Source organism: Hetaerina americana, unplaced genomic scaffold, assembly GCF_022747635.1.
Source record: "Hetaerina americana unplaced genomic scaffold, ioHetAmer1.1.p SCAF_1, whole genome shotgun sequence".
NCBI classification, from domain to species: domain Eukaryota; kingdom Metazoa; phylum Arthropoda; class Insecta; order Odonata; family Calopterygidae; genus Hetaerina; species Hetaerina americana.
The window spans coordinates 254313-271216 of record NW_027286069.1 but is presented as its reverse complement, the minus strand read 5'-3'; the positions used below and the strand labels follow the sequence as shown (position 1 = coordinate 271216).

The window sequence follows — 16904 nt, the reverse complement described above, 5'->3', positions numbered from 1 at the left end:
CTGTCGGACAATGTCATTCTGATCACTTGTCATTTGTGGAAAAAATTACATCTTAAATCCATCCATTCCACACTTGGATCTCTCTAAATTTATTGACATGATCTCTCCTACTGCAATACGATGGGGGTAATAATACATTTCCACATCACTGCTAAAGAAATATCCTCCCAATTTATGCAAGATATTTAATCTATGCATAATTTAACCTTCGTTCCGTGAGTGATTCCCAGCATAGCTACTCTTACATTTTGGATACGCTACCAGGGTTATCATTACCTCGTTTTACAAATATAGCTCCTCTACGCTGCACGCGATCCAAATTGGCAATTAATCCAACTTCGTGAGGATCCCATACACCTACAGCATATTCTAAATGAGGCTGAACCAGCAAAAGACAATGTTTCTCTTTGATCTTTACATCACATTGACCTAGAACTCTTCTAATAAATCCACACTTTTGGTTAGCTTGTTGACATATTCCTCGAATGTGTTTAACCCAGGAGAGGTCAAGAGTGAAGGTAACGCCTAGGTATTTAATAGTCTACGCCTTCCATTTATGTGATATATGACTATGCAAGTGACAGGTGAGATGGAAGGATAGCAGGGAATACTGGAGTAATAGTTTTAGAGTAATTTACAGCGAATGGGGACAAGAGCTGACGAGGGGTTGCCATAATATTGAATAAGAAGGTAGGAAGGACCATAGTCAGTGGAGAGCAAGCAACGGATAGAATTTTACCCAGGTAAATTAAAAGCAGAACAGATGACCTCGGTCATTGTTCAGGCATATATATCACCAAGCAATCATAAGGAGGAAGAATTCAATAGGGTATACGATCAAATTAGAGGATATTATCGTGGATGTTCCTGGAGGGAATCATTCTATAGTGATGGGGAATTAGGATGCAACAGTAGGCGAAGGAAAAGATGGTTATGAGGTGGGCTATTACGGTTTAGGTAGGTGGAATGACCGCGGGGAGAAAGCAATTGAATTCTGCATTAGACAGGGGTTAGTCATCTCCAATACTTGGTTTAGACACCCCAAAAGATGTAAGTATACATGGAAAATGCAGGGATACTCTAAAAGATATCAGTTTGATGATATTGTGGTTAGACAAAGATTGAGGAACAGCGTGATCAATTTGCATAGGTTTCCTATGGCGGACTCATCACAATTTAGCTGTTATTAAGTGAGCTACTGATTCAAAAAGAAAAGGCAAGGAAGGTGGGTTCGGAGATGGAATTGAGACGCATGAACTGGATTGACAAGAAGATTGTACACACATCATTGTCAATCATTTATTCCAAATGCTGTACGTCCTAACCTATGCCGACAGCAATCAAACAGAAATAACAATAAGTTGAAGTTACTTCCTAAGATTGCACAACACATTTGTGAGTAAATATATATGAAGATAAAATAACTTAACACTTTCAACACAACATCAAACGATGAATGAGGCATAATTTGCAAAAAACAAAATTCTTCGATACCACAATTACAAACACATCTTCGTGCGCATCTTATATAGTACGTACTTTGAATATGCTCTGCACAAAACCAAATGAAAATGTGGAGGTTAAGGAGAATTTCACCAACATAGGAAATTCTAATCAATTAATAATGGTTGTAAGGTTTCAATTTTAAATGGCTTCAAAGCAATTAGAAAATGATGGAACGAAAATACGAATGGAAAAAAAAACTCTTCTATCACTCATTCAGTACATTGATTTATGTGAAAAGTGCACAAACATTAGACCTTAGATGGCTGCATAGGATTCCTTGACTCTGCACTTTTGTATACATGTATTGTACTGAGTGCAAAAATGGATACTCAATTGTTCTTTCTTAAAGGATTAGGTGCGAAATGCTAATTGAACGATGATGCTGAATTTATTTTGCTGCAACACTTTGGTTTTAATGAAAGTCATTTTAACTCTCACAAAGTAGTTTATACTGTCATACCATAGCTACAATTAATAAGAGCAACCATCAATTAAAATCACACTGGGCATTTCAAACTGTGATTTACTCCATGAAATAATGACATTTCATCTTAGTTGCATTTCATACGGAAGTCTGCTTCCAAATGGAAACCAAATCATTCCTTTGTGAATCATTCTTTCTTAGGATGCTTATTTTCTTATTGGCCTTGAATAACATTCGTGGACACAGTTTACTTTTTTGCTAAAATATGAAAAGAAATTGTTAAAATGACATTTTTAAACATGGTACCCAATTTTTTGGCTGAATGAATAGCTAAATAATTTCACAAGAAACTATTTTCCCTATCAAAAACTCTTAATACAACAAAACGTGAAATGTTAATAAAAGCAGTAATCTTTGGATCAAACTGCAAAAAATTAAAAAATTACAAAAGAATTAAGAGAACAAGTATATTCAGCTTATTCATGAAGCACAAGGAAAATAGAAAAAAATACAACAGAACCAGATTAGGCATATCAATAATGATTCTCTGTAAATTAAAGATCAAGTAAAGATACTGTGACACTGACTGAACTGATATCTTCTTGTTTGTCTCACAATACTTCTCACAACAAATACCAACAAAGGTCCATCATTAATGGCGAATCTTCACAATTTAATACGTGAACATACGTCAAATGGACATCAAAGATTATTTAATATGTAAAATAAACAGGTTCTTTGAGGAAAGAGAAGTTGGTCTGAAAGAAAGGAACTTTTGACAGACATTAAAAACTGACGGCTACAAGGCAGTAGCTTAGGAAAAAGAAATTACCACAAAGAATGATCCCTATTGAGAAACAAAAAGAATATTATGACGAAAGTCAAAAGTGAAGAGATATATATGTATGCAGACATAACGATTTAAGCCAACTATGGAATTGAATAATCCATTTAAACTGCGGGCCCTGCCGCAACAGTAACTTTTAACAGAGTCATCCGCTAATATGCACTACAATGCGACAATATCAAAGAGTAAAAATCATTCACCTTGCCTGGTGTTCGAACTGGGTTCAGCAATGTTAATAAAAGAATCTTTGAGTGCTTTAGCAGTTAATTAAGTTACTGTTCCCTTAAGCTCTTATACTCCAAAATTTGGCATACTTTAACGGAACTAGATGTTAAGATGAAATACCATACATACAATCTCACAGGTAACCATAATTGTGCACCTTGTACCACACTCCAAGATGCTAAAGCCAAGCTTTAAAAAAATGTTGTTTTACCATTGACAAATTCAAAGAAATTATGGTAGATGCCACAACAGTAACTTTTACGGTGGCACATCTTACACAATGAATATGAGGTCTGTCCAATAAATACAGGAACTGAGGCCATTAAAACTTTATTTTCCAAAAATTAGTCTAAATCGATTTTGTCCACTTCAAAGTACTCTCCATTTGTTTCTATGCACTTTTTCCATCTTCTTTTCCACTTTTTAAAGCACCCTTGGAAGTCCTTGGCAGTTAGGTTTTTGAGTTTTCTTGTCGTATCTCGCTTTATTGTGTCCACATCTTCCCAGTGATGTCCCCTCATCACATTTTTGCATTTTGGGAATAGGAAGACATCACAGGGTGGGCGAGATCTGATGCGAATAAGGAGGATGATCTCAAGGATGGTGATTGAATTTTTTGCCAGTAACTGGCAAACAATAAATTCTGAATGTTCAGGTACATTGTCATGGTGAAGGATCCATCTATCATGTGCAGTTAAAATAGTTTGCCCAGTTGATTTTCCTAAATTCAGATCATCAGCTATCTTTCGGACAGTTTTTCGACGATTGGTAAAGATCCATTGCCCCATCCTCTTGTCGTCCTCATTGATTGTCTTGCCGACCATCTTTAAAATTCTTAATCCGCTTGAAAACGGATGTTTTCTTCAGAGCATTATCACCGTAAACAACTGTCAACACATCAGTAATTTCTTGATAACTTTTACCGCATTTCACCAAAAAACTTGATGTTGATTCATTGCTCCATGATTTCGTCAATTTCCATTCTCTACAAACAGTAAAAACAACGGCAACAGAAACTAACATAACTGACACCATACACACAGCTCAACAATCCGCCAAGCACAGGTGGCTCTCATTGGGTCTCAGACAACTAGCGCCGCTGGTTTTCCGGAGCTATACTCCGCATCATGGTCGACAGATTGCACCAGTTTGTGCATTTATTGTGCAGACTACGTACTTGTGACATTGTCTGTACAATATTTTGTCATAATATGTTGTTCCTTTAAAGCGTTCAAAATTTTGGAGAGTAAGAGCTTAAGAGATCAGTAGCTTAACTGGCTGAAGCACTTGGCCGGACATCGAGATATGGGAGTTCGAATACTGGTCAAAGGGAATGATTTTTTACACTTTGAAATTGCTGCATTGGAATTGAATATGAACTCTGTCATTACCATCCGATGATAGATGACCAGCAATCAGAAAGAATATAAGATTAAAGAAACAATGTTAAAAGGGATATCATTTTCTTTTTAAGCCAATACTTTGAGACTAAGAAAATATGATTAGGTTAAAAACATAAAATTTATATTCTCTCAATTCATAATTTCCTTATTCAGGAGTTGAAACACCAAATTCAACAGATAACTACAGAGTTAGGAACAGCAAAAGTTTCGAAGATTCATTTCTTTGTTAAGCGCCAGTATAATTACATTTCAAGCTAATATTGCTAGTGTCAATCATGACTTTTGGCAAGTTCTTGCTCTTCTTCATTTTCACTTTCTTTTGACTTTGGTCGAACAGAATTGTAATGTTCACCCAATCCATAAGCATGTCTATGATATGTCAAGATCAATGTTTGTGGTTGACCACTGGCAGTGACGGTTTCTTTATACTCAGCACCTAAGATGACGGGTGGTCCAGAACCTTGCAATACCTCTATTGGCAAATGCAAGACATTAGAGAGAGCACGGAGCTGCGAAGAAAAAATAAAATAAATATCAGTCATCGAAATTCTCTCCATAACCTCAAGAGCATTTCATGACAAACACAAATATCCCTTTTTTGAAACATTTGTTGTCTCAGGCGTAACTTCATGGAATGTGCATAACATATTGAAATGAAATAATTTACTTTGTAATTCCACACACTTTTTTGGCCGCAACTGAACCAAAAGCCCTCTTTTTTTCCCTACTCATGATCACATATAACAACACACTGGTCTTAAAGAGTCCAACCATTCCTTGTATGTACCATTGCATGTACCAACCATGTATACCATTCCTTTCTGTGAGTTGCATCTTCTATCTCTATGCATCACTCACCTATTAACAACCAATGGAACACCTAACATTTAAAAAAAGAGCAGCTAAATGTATATTATATGTAGAATCATGGAAATTCGTCATCTTCGAGCAAAAGTGGTTTCAGCAGCCTTTTTTTCCCGTATTCTGAAGCATAATTCACGAATTCAAGTTGGATGCAATATTTTATGACAATCTTCTCTCTAAATATTCGATGAGGTTATTTTAACTTTTTATGCGACACTTAGTATCTGCTATTATTTTCATACTATCAAAATTTGTATCATGAGGAATCATTTTCTATGGCTTTACAAAAATCTCACACTAATTAAGGTTTGAATGCATGTTTGGTCAGAGTTTATCGAGAGAGATATATCAGGGGCGACATCTCTGTTAGCCTAAACACACATTAAGTTTCACAGCAACACCACATGTCAGATGTAATTAAATGTGTTACAGTGTATATACTAATGATTTATTTGGAAATTTTTATAGGAACTACTTTCAATGAAATATTAAAACTCTGTTGCTTTGCCACTGACTCAAACCTGCTATATCATCGACGTTTGCAATAACAGTAACAATATTCTATGTCTGATGCAGGAAAAAAATACTTAATGATAAGTATTTTTCTGGTGAACTGGCCTGCGCTTACAGGTCAAAATTAAACCCAAGCATTCCCTGCTCATAAGCACAGGCTGATTTTAGAGCACATTTTGGAGTGAAAAAAGTGCATTTAAGGGGCCAGGAGGCAAATTCCTATCGCAGAAAATTCAAACTGTGCGTACAAGATAAACTATAAAAAAAATTTGGTCAATAACATTGGGGACTACATGGAATTTTAACATGCAATAAACATTGTTTTTGTCCTCAATTCAGTGTACAGTGTATTTGAATCATTTTGGTTATCATATTACATGCATACATTAATAGTGCTATTTACTGTAGTGTGCCTTCTTTGTGTTTCCCTCCTGACAACTCCATGCAAATTATTTTTACAATGGACAAAGAAAGCTGCTACAACTACTACAACACCCCTCAACAACTTGTTAAGCCAGGAGTGACCACAGAGGGTTTAAATACACATATATTCCGGAATCACCATCCTTTTGATCATAATGCTCAGGATTACACTACCTGGTATATTTGCTTCAAATTAAACAACATTCAAAATGTGAACGAGACGTCAGACTTAGACCAAATAGGAATAAGCTTGGAAAGGCTAATGTCAATTGTGTCAAGATACGGCCATAAATAGTGACATATGACATCCTACCTATATAATCTTATTTGCACTCAAAACGCAACAAATAAACTTGAACAGTTTTAACATTGGAAACTTTTACTTTTCTATAAACTTGAAAGAATGCTATTTTTCAAGAGATGCTTCAAAAAGATTTCAATAAATGGTCAAAAATCAGCAGCAATAATTCTTTTCAACTGAGATAATAGTAAAGCAACTAAGACGTAAGAGTCAAAGTATATAAATCTTATTCCGCTACTCTTTGGAAACCAGATCATTATTCAGTAGATCATTGTGTATCAGTTGATATTGTGCAGCATTGAGACTAATGATAAATAAGTGATATAATTAATATTACAAACCTCAACCTGTCCACCCCATGCCTCTTGACTATGCTCAACTCGGTCACAGTACATTGTGTATTGCACATCATTTAATGGCTCACCACTGTCAGCCAACGGAGTGATGAAGGGTAAAAAGTCATTCTGATTCTGGCGCAAATGCTCGGCAGTCAGTCTTCTCAAATTCAAAACTCCAATGGATTTCCCAAACAAGGAAAGTTGGTGATCAATGGCACCATAAAGGCTAAAAAGGAATTTCAAATGTCATTACCATTATATGCACATGAGATTAATCACTACAAAAATCACATCAAATATCAAAGAGACTATATCTTAATTGGCAGTATTTAATGCAAAAATCAACAAATAATTATGTTTCATGAATTGCAGTATAAGAGAATGAAGTGAGAAGTCAATGTATTTAAAAATCAAACATTATCATTCATAAAGTGTTCTGGCTTATGTGGACACATTAGTCAAGTATTTTTTGGAGGAGTTAATTCCCTTTTGTACCTTATACAATCAGCAATTACTTCAGAATCTCAGTTAAAAAAATCTAATTTTGATGCATATATTTATATAGGTGTGTGTGATATATATATATATATATATATATATATATATATATATATATATATATATATATATATATATATATATACACACATTCAAGCACGAAATCCCGCCAAACGGCGAATAAATACTCATATATACAGAAACAGATATAAGGAAAAGGGATAGGAACACATATAAAGGACGAACACAATAGAGGTGGGGAAGGCGGAATCGAACGGATCACAAGAGTAAAAATATTTCCTTGACCGGGACTCGAACCTCGGATCTTTCCACTTGCCGGGCGGATGCTCTTAACCACTTGAGCTATCGAGGAAACGTAATTTACCCTGAGATCCGTGGGTCTAATATGTCGCCAAGCGCCCCGATTCTTTAGCCAAGAGATGGCGTCAGGGGGCTGTTTCACCCACCAAAGGAGAAATAGACAATACACAAGAGGAAAGGACAATGGTTTTAGAATTCATAGAACATCATACAGGAAAGGAACAGTGCGTTTCGTGGCACGCATAGCCAGAAGAAAGAGATGAGCCACATTGGCCAAATACACATTCAAGCACGAAATCCCACCAAACGGCGAATAAATACTCATATATACAGAAACAGATATAAGGAAAAGGGATAGGAACACATATAAAGGACGAACACAATAAAGGTGGGGAAGGCGGAATCGAACGGATCACAAGAGTAAAAATATTTCCTTGACCGGGACTCGAACCTCGGATCTTTCCACTTGCCGGGCTAACACATAATATAGAAACACAAAAAAAGAGAACACTCACACGTATTTTCTTGATATTTCGACGGAAACAATCCGTCTTCCTCTGAAGATATAGAAGTAATGACTGCTGGAATTGTTGAGGTGAGGGGTGCGAGAGAAAGGGAAGGGGGCCAGGGGAAGGGGAGAACGGGAGGCGAAGGAGGGGTGAAAGGAATGGTTGGGGAGAGGAAAGGGAGAGGGAAGGGGTGGAAGTAACAATTTTAGGCCACTCCCATCAGTGAACGACATTGAGGCCCGGATGCTGATAGGCCATACAGATGTAAATGAATGCCATTTCAAGAGTTTTTAATTCTATAGGGTTATCGGATGTGGGAAGGGACGCTAGGACGGAAACATTGTAACACTGGTTGAAGGGGGTATTATGATGGGAAGCATGTTTAGGGATGGGGAGACCCGCGGACGGGGAGGAGGGATTGCACGAGGCGCGGTGGTTATTAATCCTAATGTTAAGTGGTGTGGAACATTGGCCTATGTAAAAGGACGGGCAGAGTTTACAGGTAAGAAGATAAACAACATTCTTGGAAGTGCAAGAGGAATAGGGGAATGGCGGGAGAGAGTTGAATGGTGGGATGGAGTGGGGTGGAGTGGTGAAAATAGGGCAGGTTTTGCATCTTGCTCGATGACATGGAGTGGGTATGGCTCTGGGGGTGTGAGGGGATTTTGAGAGTGGCCTGGTGGATTTGAGGATATCTGCTAGGTTGGCGGGACGTTTGAATGTGACAGAGGGACAATTGGGGAGAAGGTTGGAGGAAGTGTTGTGATTTTTGAGGATGGGGAATAGGTCTTTGAGGATGAATTTGAGAGACTGAATGCCTGGGAAGTAGGTAGTACAGATTGAGAGAGGCTGGGAGTCTGTGGTTGAGGCAGGCTTGGGGGTGTAGGAATGTTTAAGTATTTTTTTATGGAGGAGAGAATCAGGGTATCCTCGTTGGAGGAGGGAGTGGTGAAGGTTGTTAAGGTATTTGTTAAGGGATTCGGGATGGTTGCAAATGCGGTGACCGCGGATAGAAAGAGAGTAAGGGAGGGAGCGCTTGGTATGGGAGGGGTGACAACTGCTGTAATGAAGGTATTGCTGCTTATTAGTAGGTTTGGTGTGAACAGAGGTAAGGAATTTGTTGTTGTTGTTGTTGTTGAAAATTGTTACTTCCACCCCTTCCCTCTCCCTTTCCTCTCCCCAACCATTCCTTTCACCCCTCCTTCGCCTCCCGTTCCCCTTCCCCCCTTCCCTTTCTCTCGCACCCCTCACCTCAACAATTCCAGCAGTCATTACTTCTATATCTTCAGAGGAAGACGGATTGTTTCCGTCGAAATATCAAGAAAATACGTGTGAGTGTTCTCTTTTTTTGTGTTTCTATATTATGTGTTACTGTGTATTGTACTATTTGGCACTTCCGTGTTACGTCTATGAAAGCATATATATATATATATATATAATATATATATAAATAAATATAAATATTATATATATATAAATAAATATAAATATTATATATATAAATAAATATAAATATTATATATATATATATATATATATATATATATATATATATATATATATATATATAAATAAATAAATAAAAATATTATATATATAAATAAATATAAATATTATATATATAAATAAATATAAATATTATATATATATATATAAATAAATAAAAATATTATATATATATAGATAGAGAAATTCCTATTGTTTATAATCCCAAAATCTAATTTAATATGCACTTCAAATTCATCTGGCTGACCATTTATTCCCTGTGAAAGCTTTCAGAATCAAGAAATGATCTTTGCAGAATTTTTTTGTCATTTCTTAACACCGAGATGAAAACAAAATGGTACATAAATGGTTATGGAGAGTGATGCACCAGTTTTTATAATAAATATTAACTACGGGGGGACCATCACGGATAGGAATCTTTGGAAATGTGCAAGAGAAAATGCTACCCAAGTCGGGATGAGGGGTGAAAATAAACCATTATTTATGGTATGAATAAGGTTGGAAAGTATGAAAGTATGACAACTGAAGAAGTGTACAATGAAGAGAATTATCTAGTGTACAATTGCTGCTTCTTGAGTACACTACAATGCGTGATTTTTTTCAGATTACATCAAAAACCCTGGAGCTGTGCTGGTGGGAGCTGTTGGTAGGGTCACCCATGCCACACGGGTCGAAGGTTAGGAGGCAGATGGAAGGGAGTATGTGCAGCGTCTGTCCCTCAATGAGGTGGCTGCTAAGGCATCTGACCCTTGAAGGGTGGTCGTTGAGCAATGGTGTCACATTAAAAACACTATTGAGGAAGGCATCAGGAAACCAACCACCTCAATTATTATTATTACCAAGATTTTCATGATGGATGGTAGAGGGCAAATGCATTCAGGCAACTACAGGTCTCAGCCCAATCGGCTGTGTGTCGTGCCTTGCAGCGGGAGAGGCAAGATTTCTGCAGCCATCACCATCTCATGTAATCTTTGCAAAGCAAAAATGACAGTAGAGACATAGTAGATGACAAGAGTTAGTTACAGTAGGGACATGGAATATTTGGACGATTATGAGAGCATGAAAATTAAAGAAGATAAAGCGAGAGATGGAGAGGAAATAGGTTTTAGGTCTGGGCAAGGTGAGATGGAAGGATAGCAGGGATAACTGGAGTGATAATTATAGAATAATACACAGCAGAGGGGACAAGAGCCAGTGATAGACTAGAATATTACTAGTTGAGCTAAAATGGAATCAACGAACTTGGTCATTGTTCAAATATACATGCCATCAGGCAATCATAGAGGGAGAGAAGTCAATAGAGTATACAATGAGGACATAACTGCAAACATTCTAGGGGGAAGCATTCGATAAAGATGCAGGATTTGAATGTTATGGTGATGGGTATGGTGCAGGGTGGTAGTGAGGTAAGGGACTGCAGTTAAAGCACGAGGAATGACCAAGGGGAGAAAGCAATTGAGTTCTACAAGAGACAGGGGTTAACCATTACCAGCAATTTGTTTAGACATCACAAAAGATGTAGGTACACATGGAAAATGCCAGGTGACTCAGAAAGTTATCAGTTGGAATATATCATGGTTGGGCAATAATTTAGCACCTTGATCAGTTCCCGCAATTTCCTAGGAGTGTATGTAGACTCAGATCACAACTCAGTAATCATGAGGTGTAGCAATCTATTCAAAAAGATCAAAAAAGAAGACAGTTAAGGAAATGGAACGTAGAAGCCCCAATCGGATCAAAAAAGGGGTATGAACAGTCAGCAGGGAAAATCATGAATGAGGAAACTACATCATAAATGAGGAAAAGAGGGACATATCAAAAAAGGTACACCAAGGGCCCTATATGAATGTAAATAGATAAAAAAAATTAGAAAAATAGACAAGAGAAGGAAATAGAAGAATATGAACACAAGGATAGGCGGGAGGAAGTTTTAAGAGTTAATTAATAAACAGAGGTGGGAAAAAAATAAGAGCAAAAGAAGAGTGGTGGAAAATGCAGCACCAGGATATGGAAAGTCTACATAAAAAGGATGAAATTGGTGCAATTTACGGCAAGGTTAAAACCATGCTCGGAAGTGAGAAGGAAAAATCATTGCAAACAATCAAAAATAAGTCAGGAAAGATATTAGATGAACCAGAAATAACCCAAGAGAGGTGGCAGGAATACACACACAGCTTGGTAAAGATTTAGACCAGCAAGATTAGACATAGAGAGAGAATGTGATATAGATGAGGATAGCTTAGCCCCAGGGTTACTCGTTGGTGACGCAGGAAAGGCTATAATGGCATTGAAATGAAAGAAGGCTGTGGGGATAAACAACACTCCGGTGGAACTACCTAAAACTTTAGCGAAGTGCAGGAGGAAGAGTTTTTATGGAATGATTCCTAGCTTTTATAAGGGGAGAAGCCGGTAGGTAGGAAGACTTTGCCAGAGCGGATTTTGTTCATACTTCAAAAGGGAAAGGCAGTGGTATGAGAGGACTACAACAATACGTCTGATTTCGTACACAAAGCTTAAGCGATTCTCAGGATTATCAATAAGAGGATGTTGAGCAGGGCAAAAATTTACTGACTGGGTGATAAGGTTGGCTTCAGGAAGGGGAGAGGCATGCGGGATGCCATTGCACTATTGAGATCACTAATTTAGAGAAATATAAAATACAACCAGGACGTATTTGCCTCTTTCGTAGACTTCAAGCAGGCATTTTATAAAGAGTGAATTGGGAAAACTAATGAGTATATTGCAGAAAATAGGAATATGGGACTGAATAATGGGAATAGAATGAGGGACAGGAGGCCAATCCACAACCTGTACATGTCTCAGACTGCTCAGGTGCAAGTGGGGAATGGAGAGTCCGGATGGGCAGTGTTGGGAAGAGAGGTGAGATGGGTGTCAATTATCACTGGTACTGTTCAACGTATATGAGGAGGAAATGATTAAAGAGGCATGGGAAGAACTGGAGATAGGAATGAAAATTGGTTGGGAATTCATTAAATCAGTTAAGTTTAAGCTTTAATTTGTCAGCCAGCCAAGAAGTTGCAAACTATGCTAAGTGCATTAAAAAGTCAGTTAGCCATAGGTATGGGATGAGAATACATGTAAATAAACGAAAGGTTGTGCAGTTTTACAGGAAGAGAAGAGCTAAGCTAAATATTAAAACAGGAGTGTATACCTCGATCAGGTGGATCAGTTCACCTATCTTGGAAGTGTTTTTGACCAAAATGTAGCAGGAACAAAAGGAGGAGAATTGAATTAGTCAAAGAAGCTTTTACAAGAACGAGGGAATTGGTGACAGGGACGTTGAGTAAGGATGTTAAGAAAAGGCTTGTTAAAACTTTGATATAGGGTATGGTTTTGTGAGGTGTGCAAACATGGTCATTGAAGCAGGATGATAGGCGTAGATTGGAGGCTTTTGAAGAGTAGGTTCAGAGAAGGAAGGAGAAAGTGTAAAGGACAAAAAGGAAAACAAATGAGGAAGTGTTACATATGGTGAGGGACGAGGGGTGATTGTTGGGAGAAATCCACATGAGGCAGGAAAAATGGATGAAGGGCATATCGATTGGCAATGTTGAAGACAATGATAGAGGGGAGAATATTAAGAAATCAAAGAAGGGGCAGCAATAGGGATGATGGATGGCGTGAAGGGAGGAATGAGGTACACGGAGAGGAAGGGAGACTATACTCTAGAGTAGGATTTCATTTGTATTTTGTCATGAGAGACATGGGAATTGTTGCTGTACCCTTTCGTAGCTTCTGCCCATCTAAAACTTACCTTTACCAGTATTTTACTGATAATAATCAAAAACTTAACTCTAATCAACAAATTGAATATTAATAAACAGACTTTCCAATAGTGGAAAAAGGTTGAACAGCAGGATAGAAGAGTTAGACTTAATGAGGTCAAAGTATGAGTCTCTTAAATAAAGAAAATAAAGTATACGCTGATGTTATTTTGGCTGGATGACTGATTGGAATTCAAATGAAAAATATACCGCAGTGATATACACCAATCATTAGCTTCCATTTAAATAAGATCTGAGGACAAAAACAATGCACAAATTTTTAAAATGACTATAGGCCAGCAAATTAAAAAGGTGAGACCAATGAGTGATGGGATCATTTTCTCAATGGGCCCATAAATTTCATTAAGCACTGTACAGTCCCTATTAAATATTTAAGCATCTTATCATTTTAGACCCACCAGTTTCCATCGGATGGAATTTGATGCAGCACCAGATTCCTACCGCTTAGAATCTTCCCAATAGCACGCCCCTCCACTGCTCGTGCACCATGCTTTGCTGCCTCTGCTTCTTCCGATGCAATTCGCTGGTTACGCTCTTTCATCTGAGTGGTTCGCTTTTCACGGCGTCTCTGTGCTTTTGACACCCGATGTTGCAAATTGGTCTCCACTGGTATGTCTTCCTTATTATCTATAGAATCATCTAATGTATTTACATCAGGTACATTTAATTTAACATTTCCAATATCATTGCAGAGATTATTAACCTGAAATGAAATAGAAACATTATAAAATAAAATATGGAATTAAAGTCGTATTAACTTCTCTTTCTTTCAGTCGCTACCAATTATTCCACAAATAGGGCCACAATTTCCTCCAAGTATAGGGTTACCATACACGAAATTATGAGAACTGTCTTCTAGACCAAAATTCTACCTTATTCCTTTGTGATTTCGTGAAACTTGGCACCTGAAATTCCTCATGTTCCACTACATACGCCGAATCGCATTCAATAATTAAAAAAAAAAATGTTATTTCATCTCATTGTCAATAGGAAACCTGATAAAAAACTCTCCACTTTTTAGTTATGATCATGGATAAAAAAGTAACACTCAGCAACCTTTACTAATTTTGCCAATCATAAAAATCCCTGAAATAAAATTTGGCAATGATTTATTTTACAATGAATAAACCCCATCTTTTCGTTACATTCCTCCCGATACATAATTTAATTTTTATAATTATATCATTAATTTAGGGACCCTATATATAAAAAGGAAATATGAGAAGGATTCATCAAACATATCTGCGACTAATTCAAAAGCTGGAAATAAACCACGCCAACATGAACTAATAATATGATGCAGTCTAAAAATAATATGATATTTTAGCCATTAAAGCATTGTACATGCTTAAAATTTTCCCTCAATGAGGTTGTGTGGCCAGTGTAAAGAAAAAGTGGCAAACTTTAACTTCCAAAACCGTTATATGAACACCGCAAATATCAGCAGCAGTTTCCATTACACTGTAGAGAACATGTGCTGGACGGCTAACTCCTAATACTAGGTCATTAAGTTCACATTCTAGGCTTATAAAAATATAATTTTCATCCTGCCTACATAGCCTCCAAAATTAGTGTTAATATTATTTTGATAACTTTCTGACTAATCTGCAGAGACAATGATTTCCCAGTATGCATGGAAAAATCTCCCAACTTATAAATAGTTCAGTTATATCCATTAATAAATACTAGGTTAAATAAAAATGACCGAGTTTTGGTAGTCATATTTCATCAGCACTTTCACTAAGAACATGAATTAACGGTAATTTTCGGTCTAATAGAACCTTTGCAAATTCTAGAAAAGTCACAGAAAAATAAGCCACATAAATTGTCGAAAAAATACGTAAAACAATGAAAAAATGAACACGTAAAGAATAATCAAGTGAAATTGAGTTGAGTATCAACCAAACCTCAGGGATTGTTCCTTTCAAGTTATTCAATTCTTCTTCCTGCTTCAAGTCCAGCTCAGATTCAAGCCTGATAATTTCTTCTAAAACTTCCTTTTTCCTTTTCTTGTCAAATTTGCTGGAAGACTTTTTCAATGACTGTATTTTTCCTGAAAATATAAGGGATAAAAGGTAATACGAGATGACTTCTCTTACCCTGCGGAATATAATTTGCTACGGGACTAAAACTTACCTTGGAGTTCTTTTTTCTCCTTTCTATGTTTTCTTAACAGCTCTTCTTCCGCTGTTTCACCATTTTCAAAAATATCTGCCATATTAATGACGAGTGCTCATAACCAATACATAAATGAGATGATCAATGAATGGGCAGTAACCCAGACTTCTTCTCACACTCAAACTTCTTCATAGACACACCGAACTGGATGAATCAACTAATAAATTTCCCATTCGAAATGATTTTTACTTATTCGCACACAATTTAATTCAACATCCATTCATACATAGAATATATTTTCATGTTCCCACCCAGAACTTACATATCTGACATGGGAACACCGGTGTTGGACAAAATGACATGGACCGGAATGGACTGGAAATGATCGATTCCTCCGGTCGATATCTTCTACGGGAACGTGGAGTGTGAACTACACAAATCTGCCATCGGTCCTAATTTACTAGGTTTCCGTTGGCTGGCCATCGAGTGTCACGTGACTGCAATGAGAGGACATTTTCAATTCAAATGCTGGTTACTCAAGAAATGGTTGCTGGTAACCTACCTCTGTTGGTCACCAGACAACAAATGTATGGAATGTGAATTTGTACGGTTGGTCCGTAATGTAAAGTTTTGGCTCCTGTTTTTACAAGTTTGAATTGAAAGTCATTGATGTAGAAATTCTGCATGGAATTGCATTTAGAAATACTTTGTTTGAACCTCGGGAAATACAGCAATATCCTAAGGAATGGAAAGTGTAGACTCGATCAAATACTTGGGCGTTACCCTAACTCAAGACATATCCTGGGTGAAATGTACACGGCGAATACGTGGACAAGCTAAGAAAAAAATCAGAATTTATTAGAAGAGAATAGGGGAAATGTTGCGAAAAGGTTACCCAGAAATGTAAAATTTCGCTCGTTAGGCCTCATTTACCTTATGATGCAAGCATATGGGATCCTCACGAAGTTGAATTAATTGCAGAAATGGATCGCGTTCATCACAGATCAGCTAGATTTTGAAAACGTTGAAATGATATATTGAGTAGCGTATCCAAAATATTAGAGCAGCTAGGCTTGGAATCACTCTCGGGGCGCAGGTTAAATTAAAGATTAAATCTCCTGCATAAATTGGAAGGAGGTCTCTTTAGCAGTGATGTTAAAAATACATCATTACCCCATCTTACTAAGGTGGGAGAGATCATATAAATAAAATTAGAGAGATTAAGTGTAAAACAGATAACTTTAAGATGTCATTTTTTCCTCGAAACATAAGGGTAACATTGTCCTTCCGCGGTATGGGTCAAAA

The 16904-nt window shown here is 37.1% G+C and overlaps 1 protein-coding gene across 1 annotated transcript; it reads right to left on the bottom strand.

Annotated features, from left to right (window-relative positions):
• Positions 1-1323: 1323 nt before the first annotated feature.
• LOC139687199 (deubiquitinase OTUD6B) lies at positions 1324-16015 on the bottom strand. The gene is made up of 5 exons (XM_071584324.1): positions 15618-16015; positions 15389-15534; positions 13880-14184; positions 6848-7070; positions 1324-4914 (listed from the first exon to the last, which is right to left on the bottom strand). Exons 1-5 carry the CDS (start codon positions 15697-15699, stop codon positions 4675-4677), a joined length of 996 nt encoding a protein of 331 aa, XP_071440425.1. The 5' UTR covers positions 15700-16015; the 3' UTR covers positions 1324-4674.
• Positions 16016-16904: the final 889 nt, after the last annotated feature.

Coding starts and splice junctions, on each gene's coding strand:
- LOC139687199 (XM_071584324.1), bottom strand. CDS start 15,699: ATGGCAGATATTTTTGAAAATGGTGAAACAGCGGAAGAAGAGCTGTTA. Junction 14,185..15,388: donor TGAAAGGAACAATCCCTGAG/GTTTGGTTGATA, acceptor ATTTCATTTCAG/GTTAATAATCTCTGCAATGA. Junction 7,071..13,879: donor ATTCCATCCGATGGAAACTG/GTGGGTCTAAAA, acceptor ATTCCTTTTTAG/CCTTTATGGTGCCATTGATC.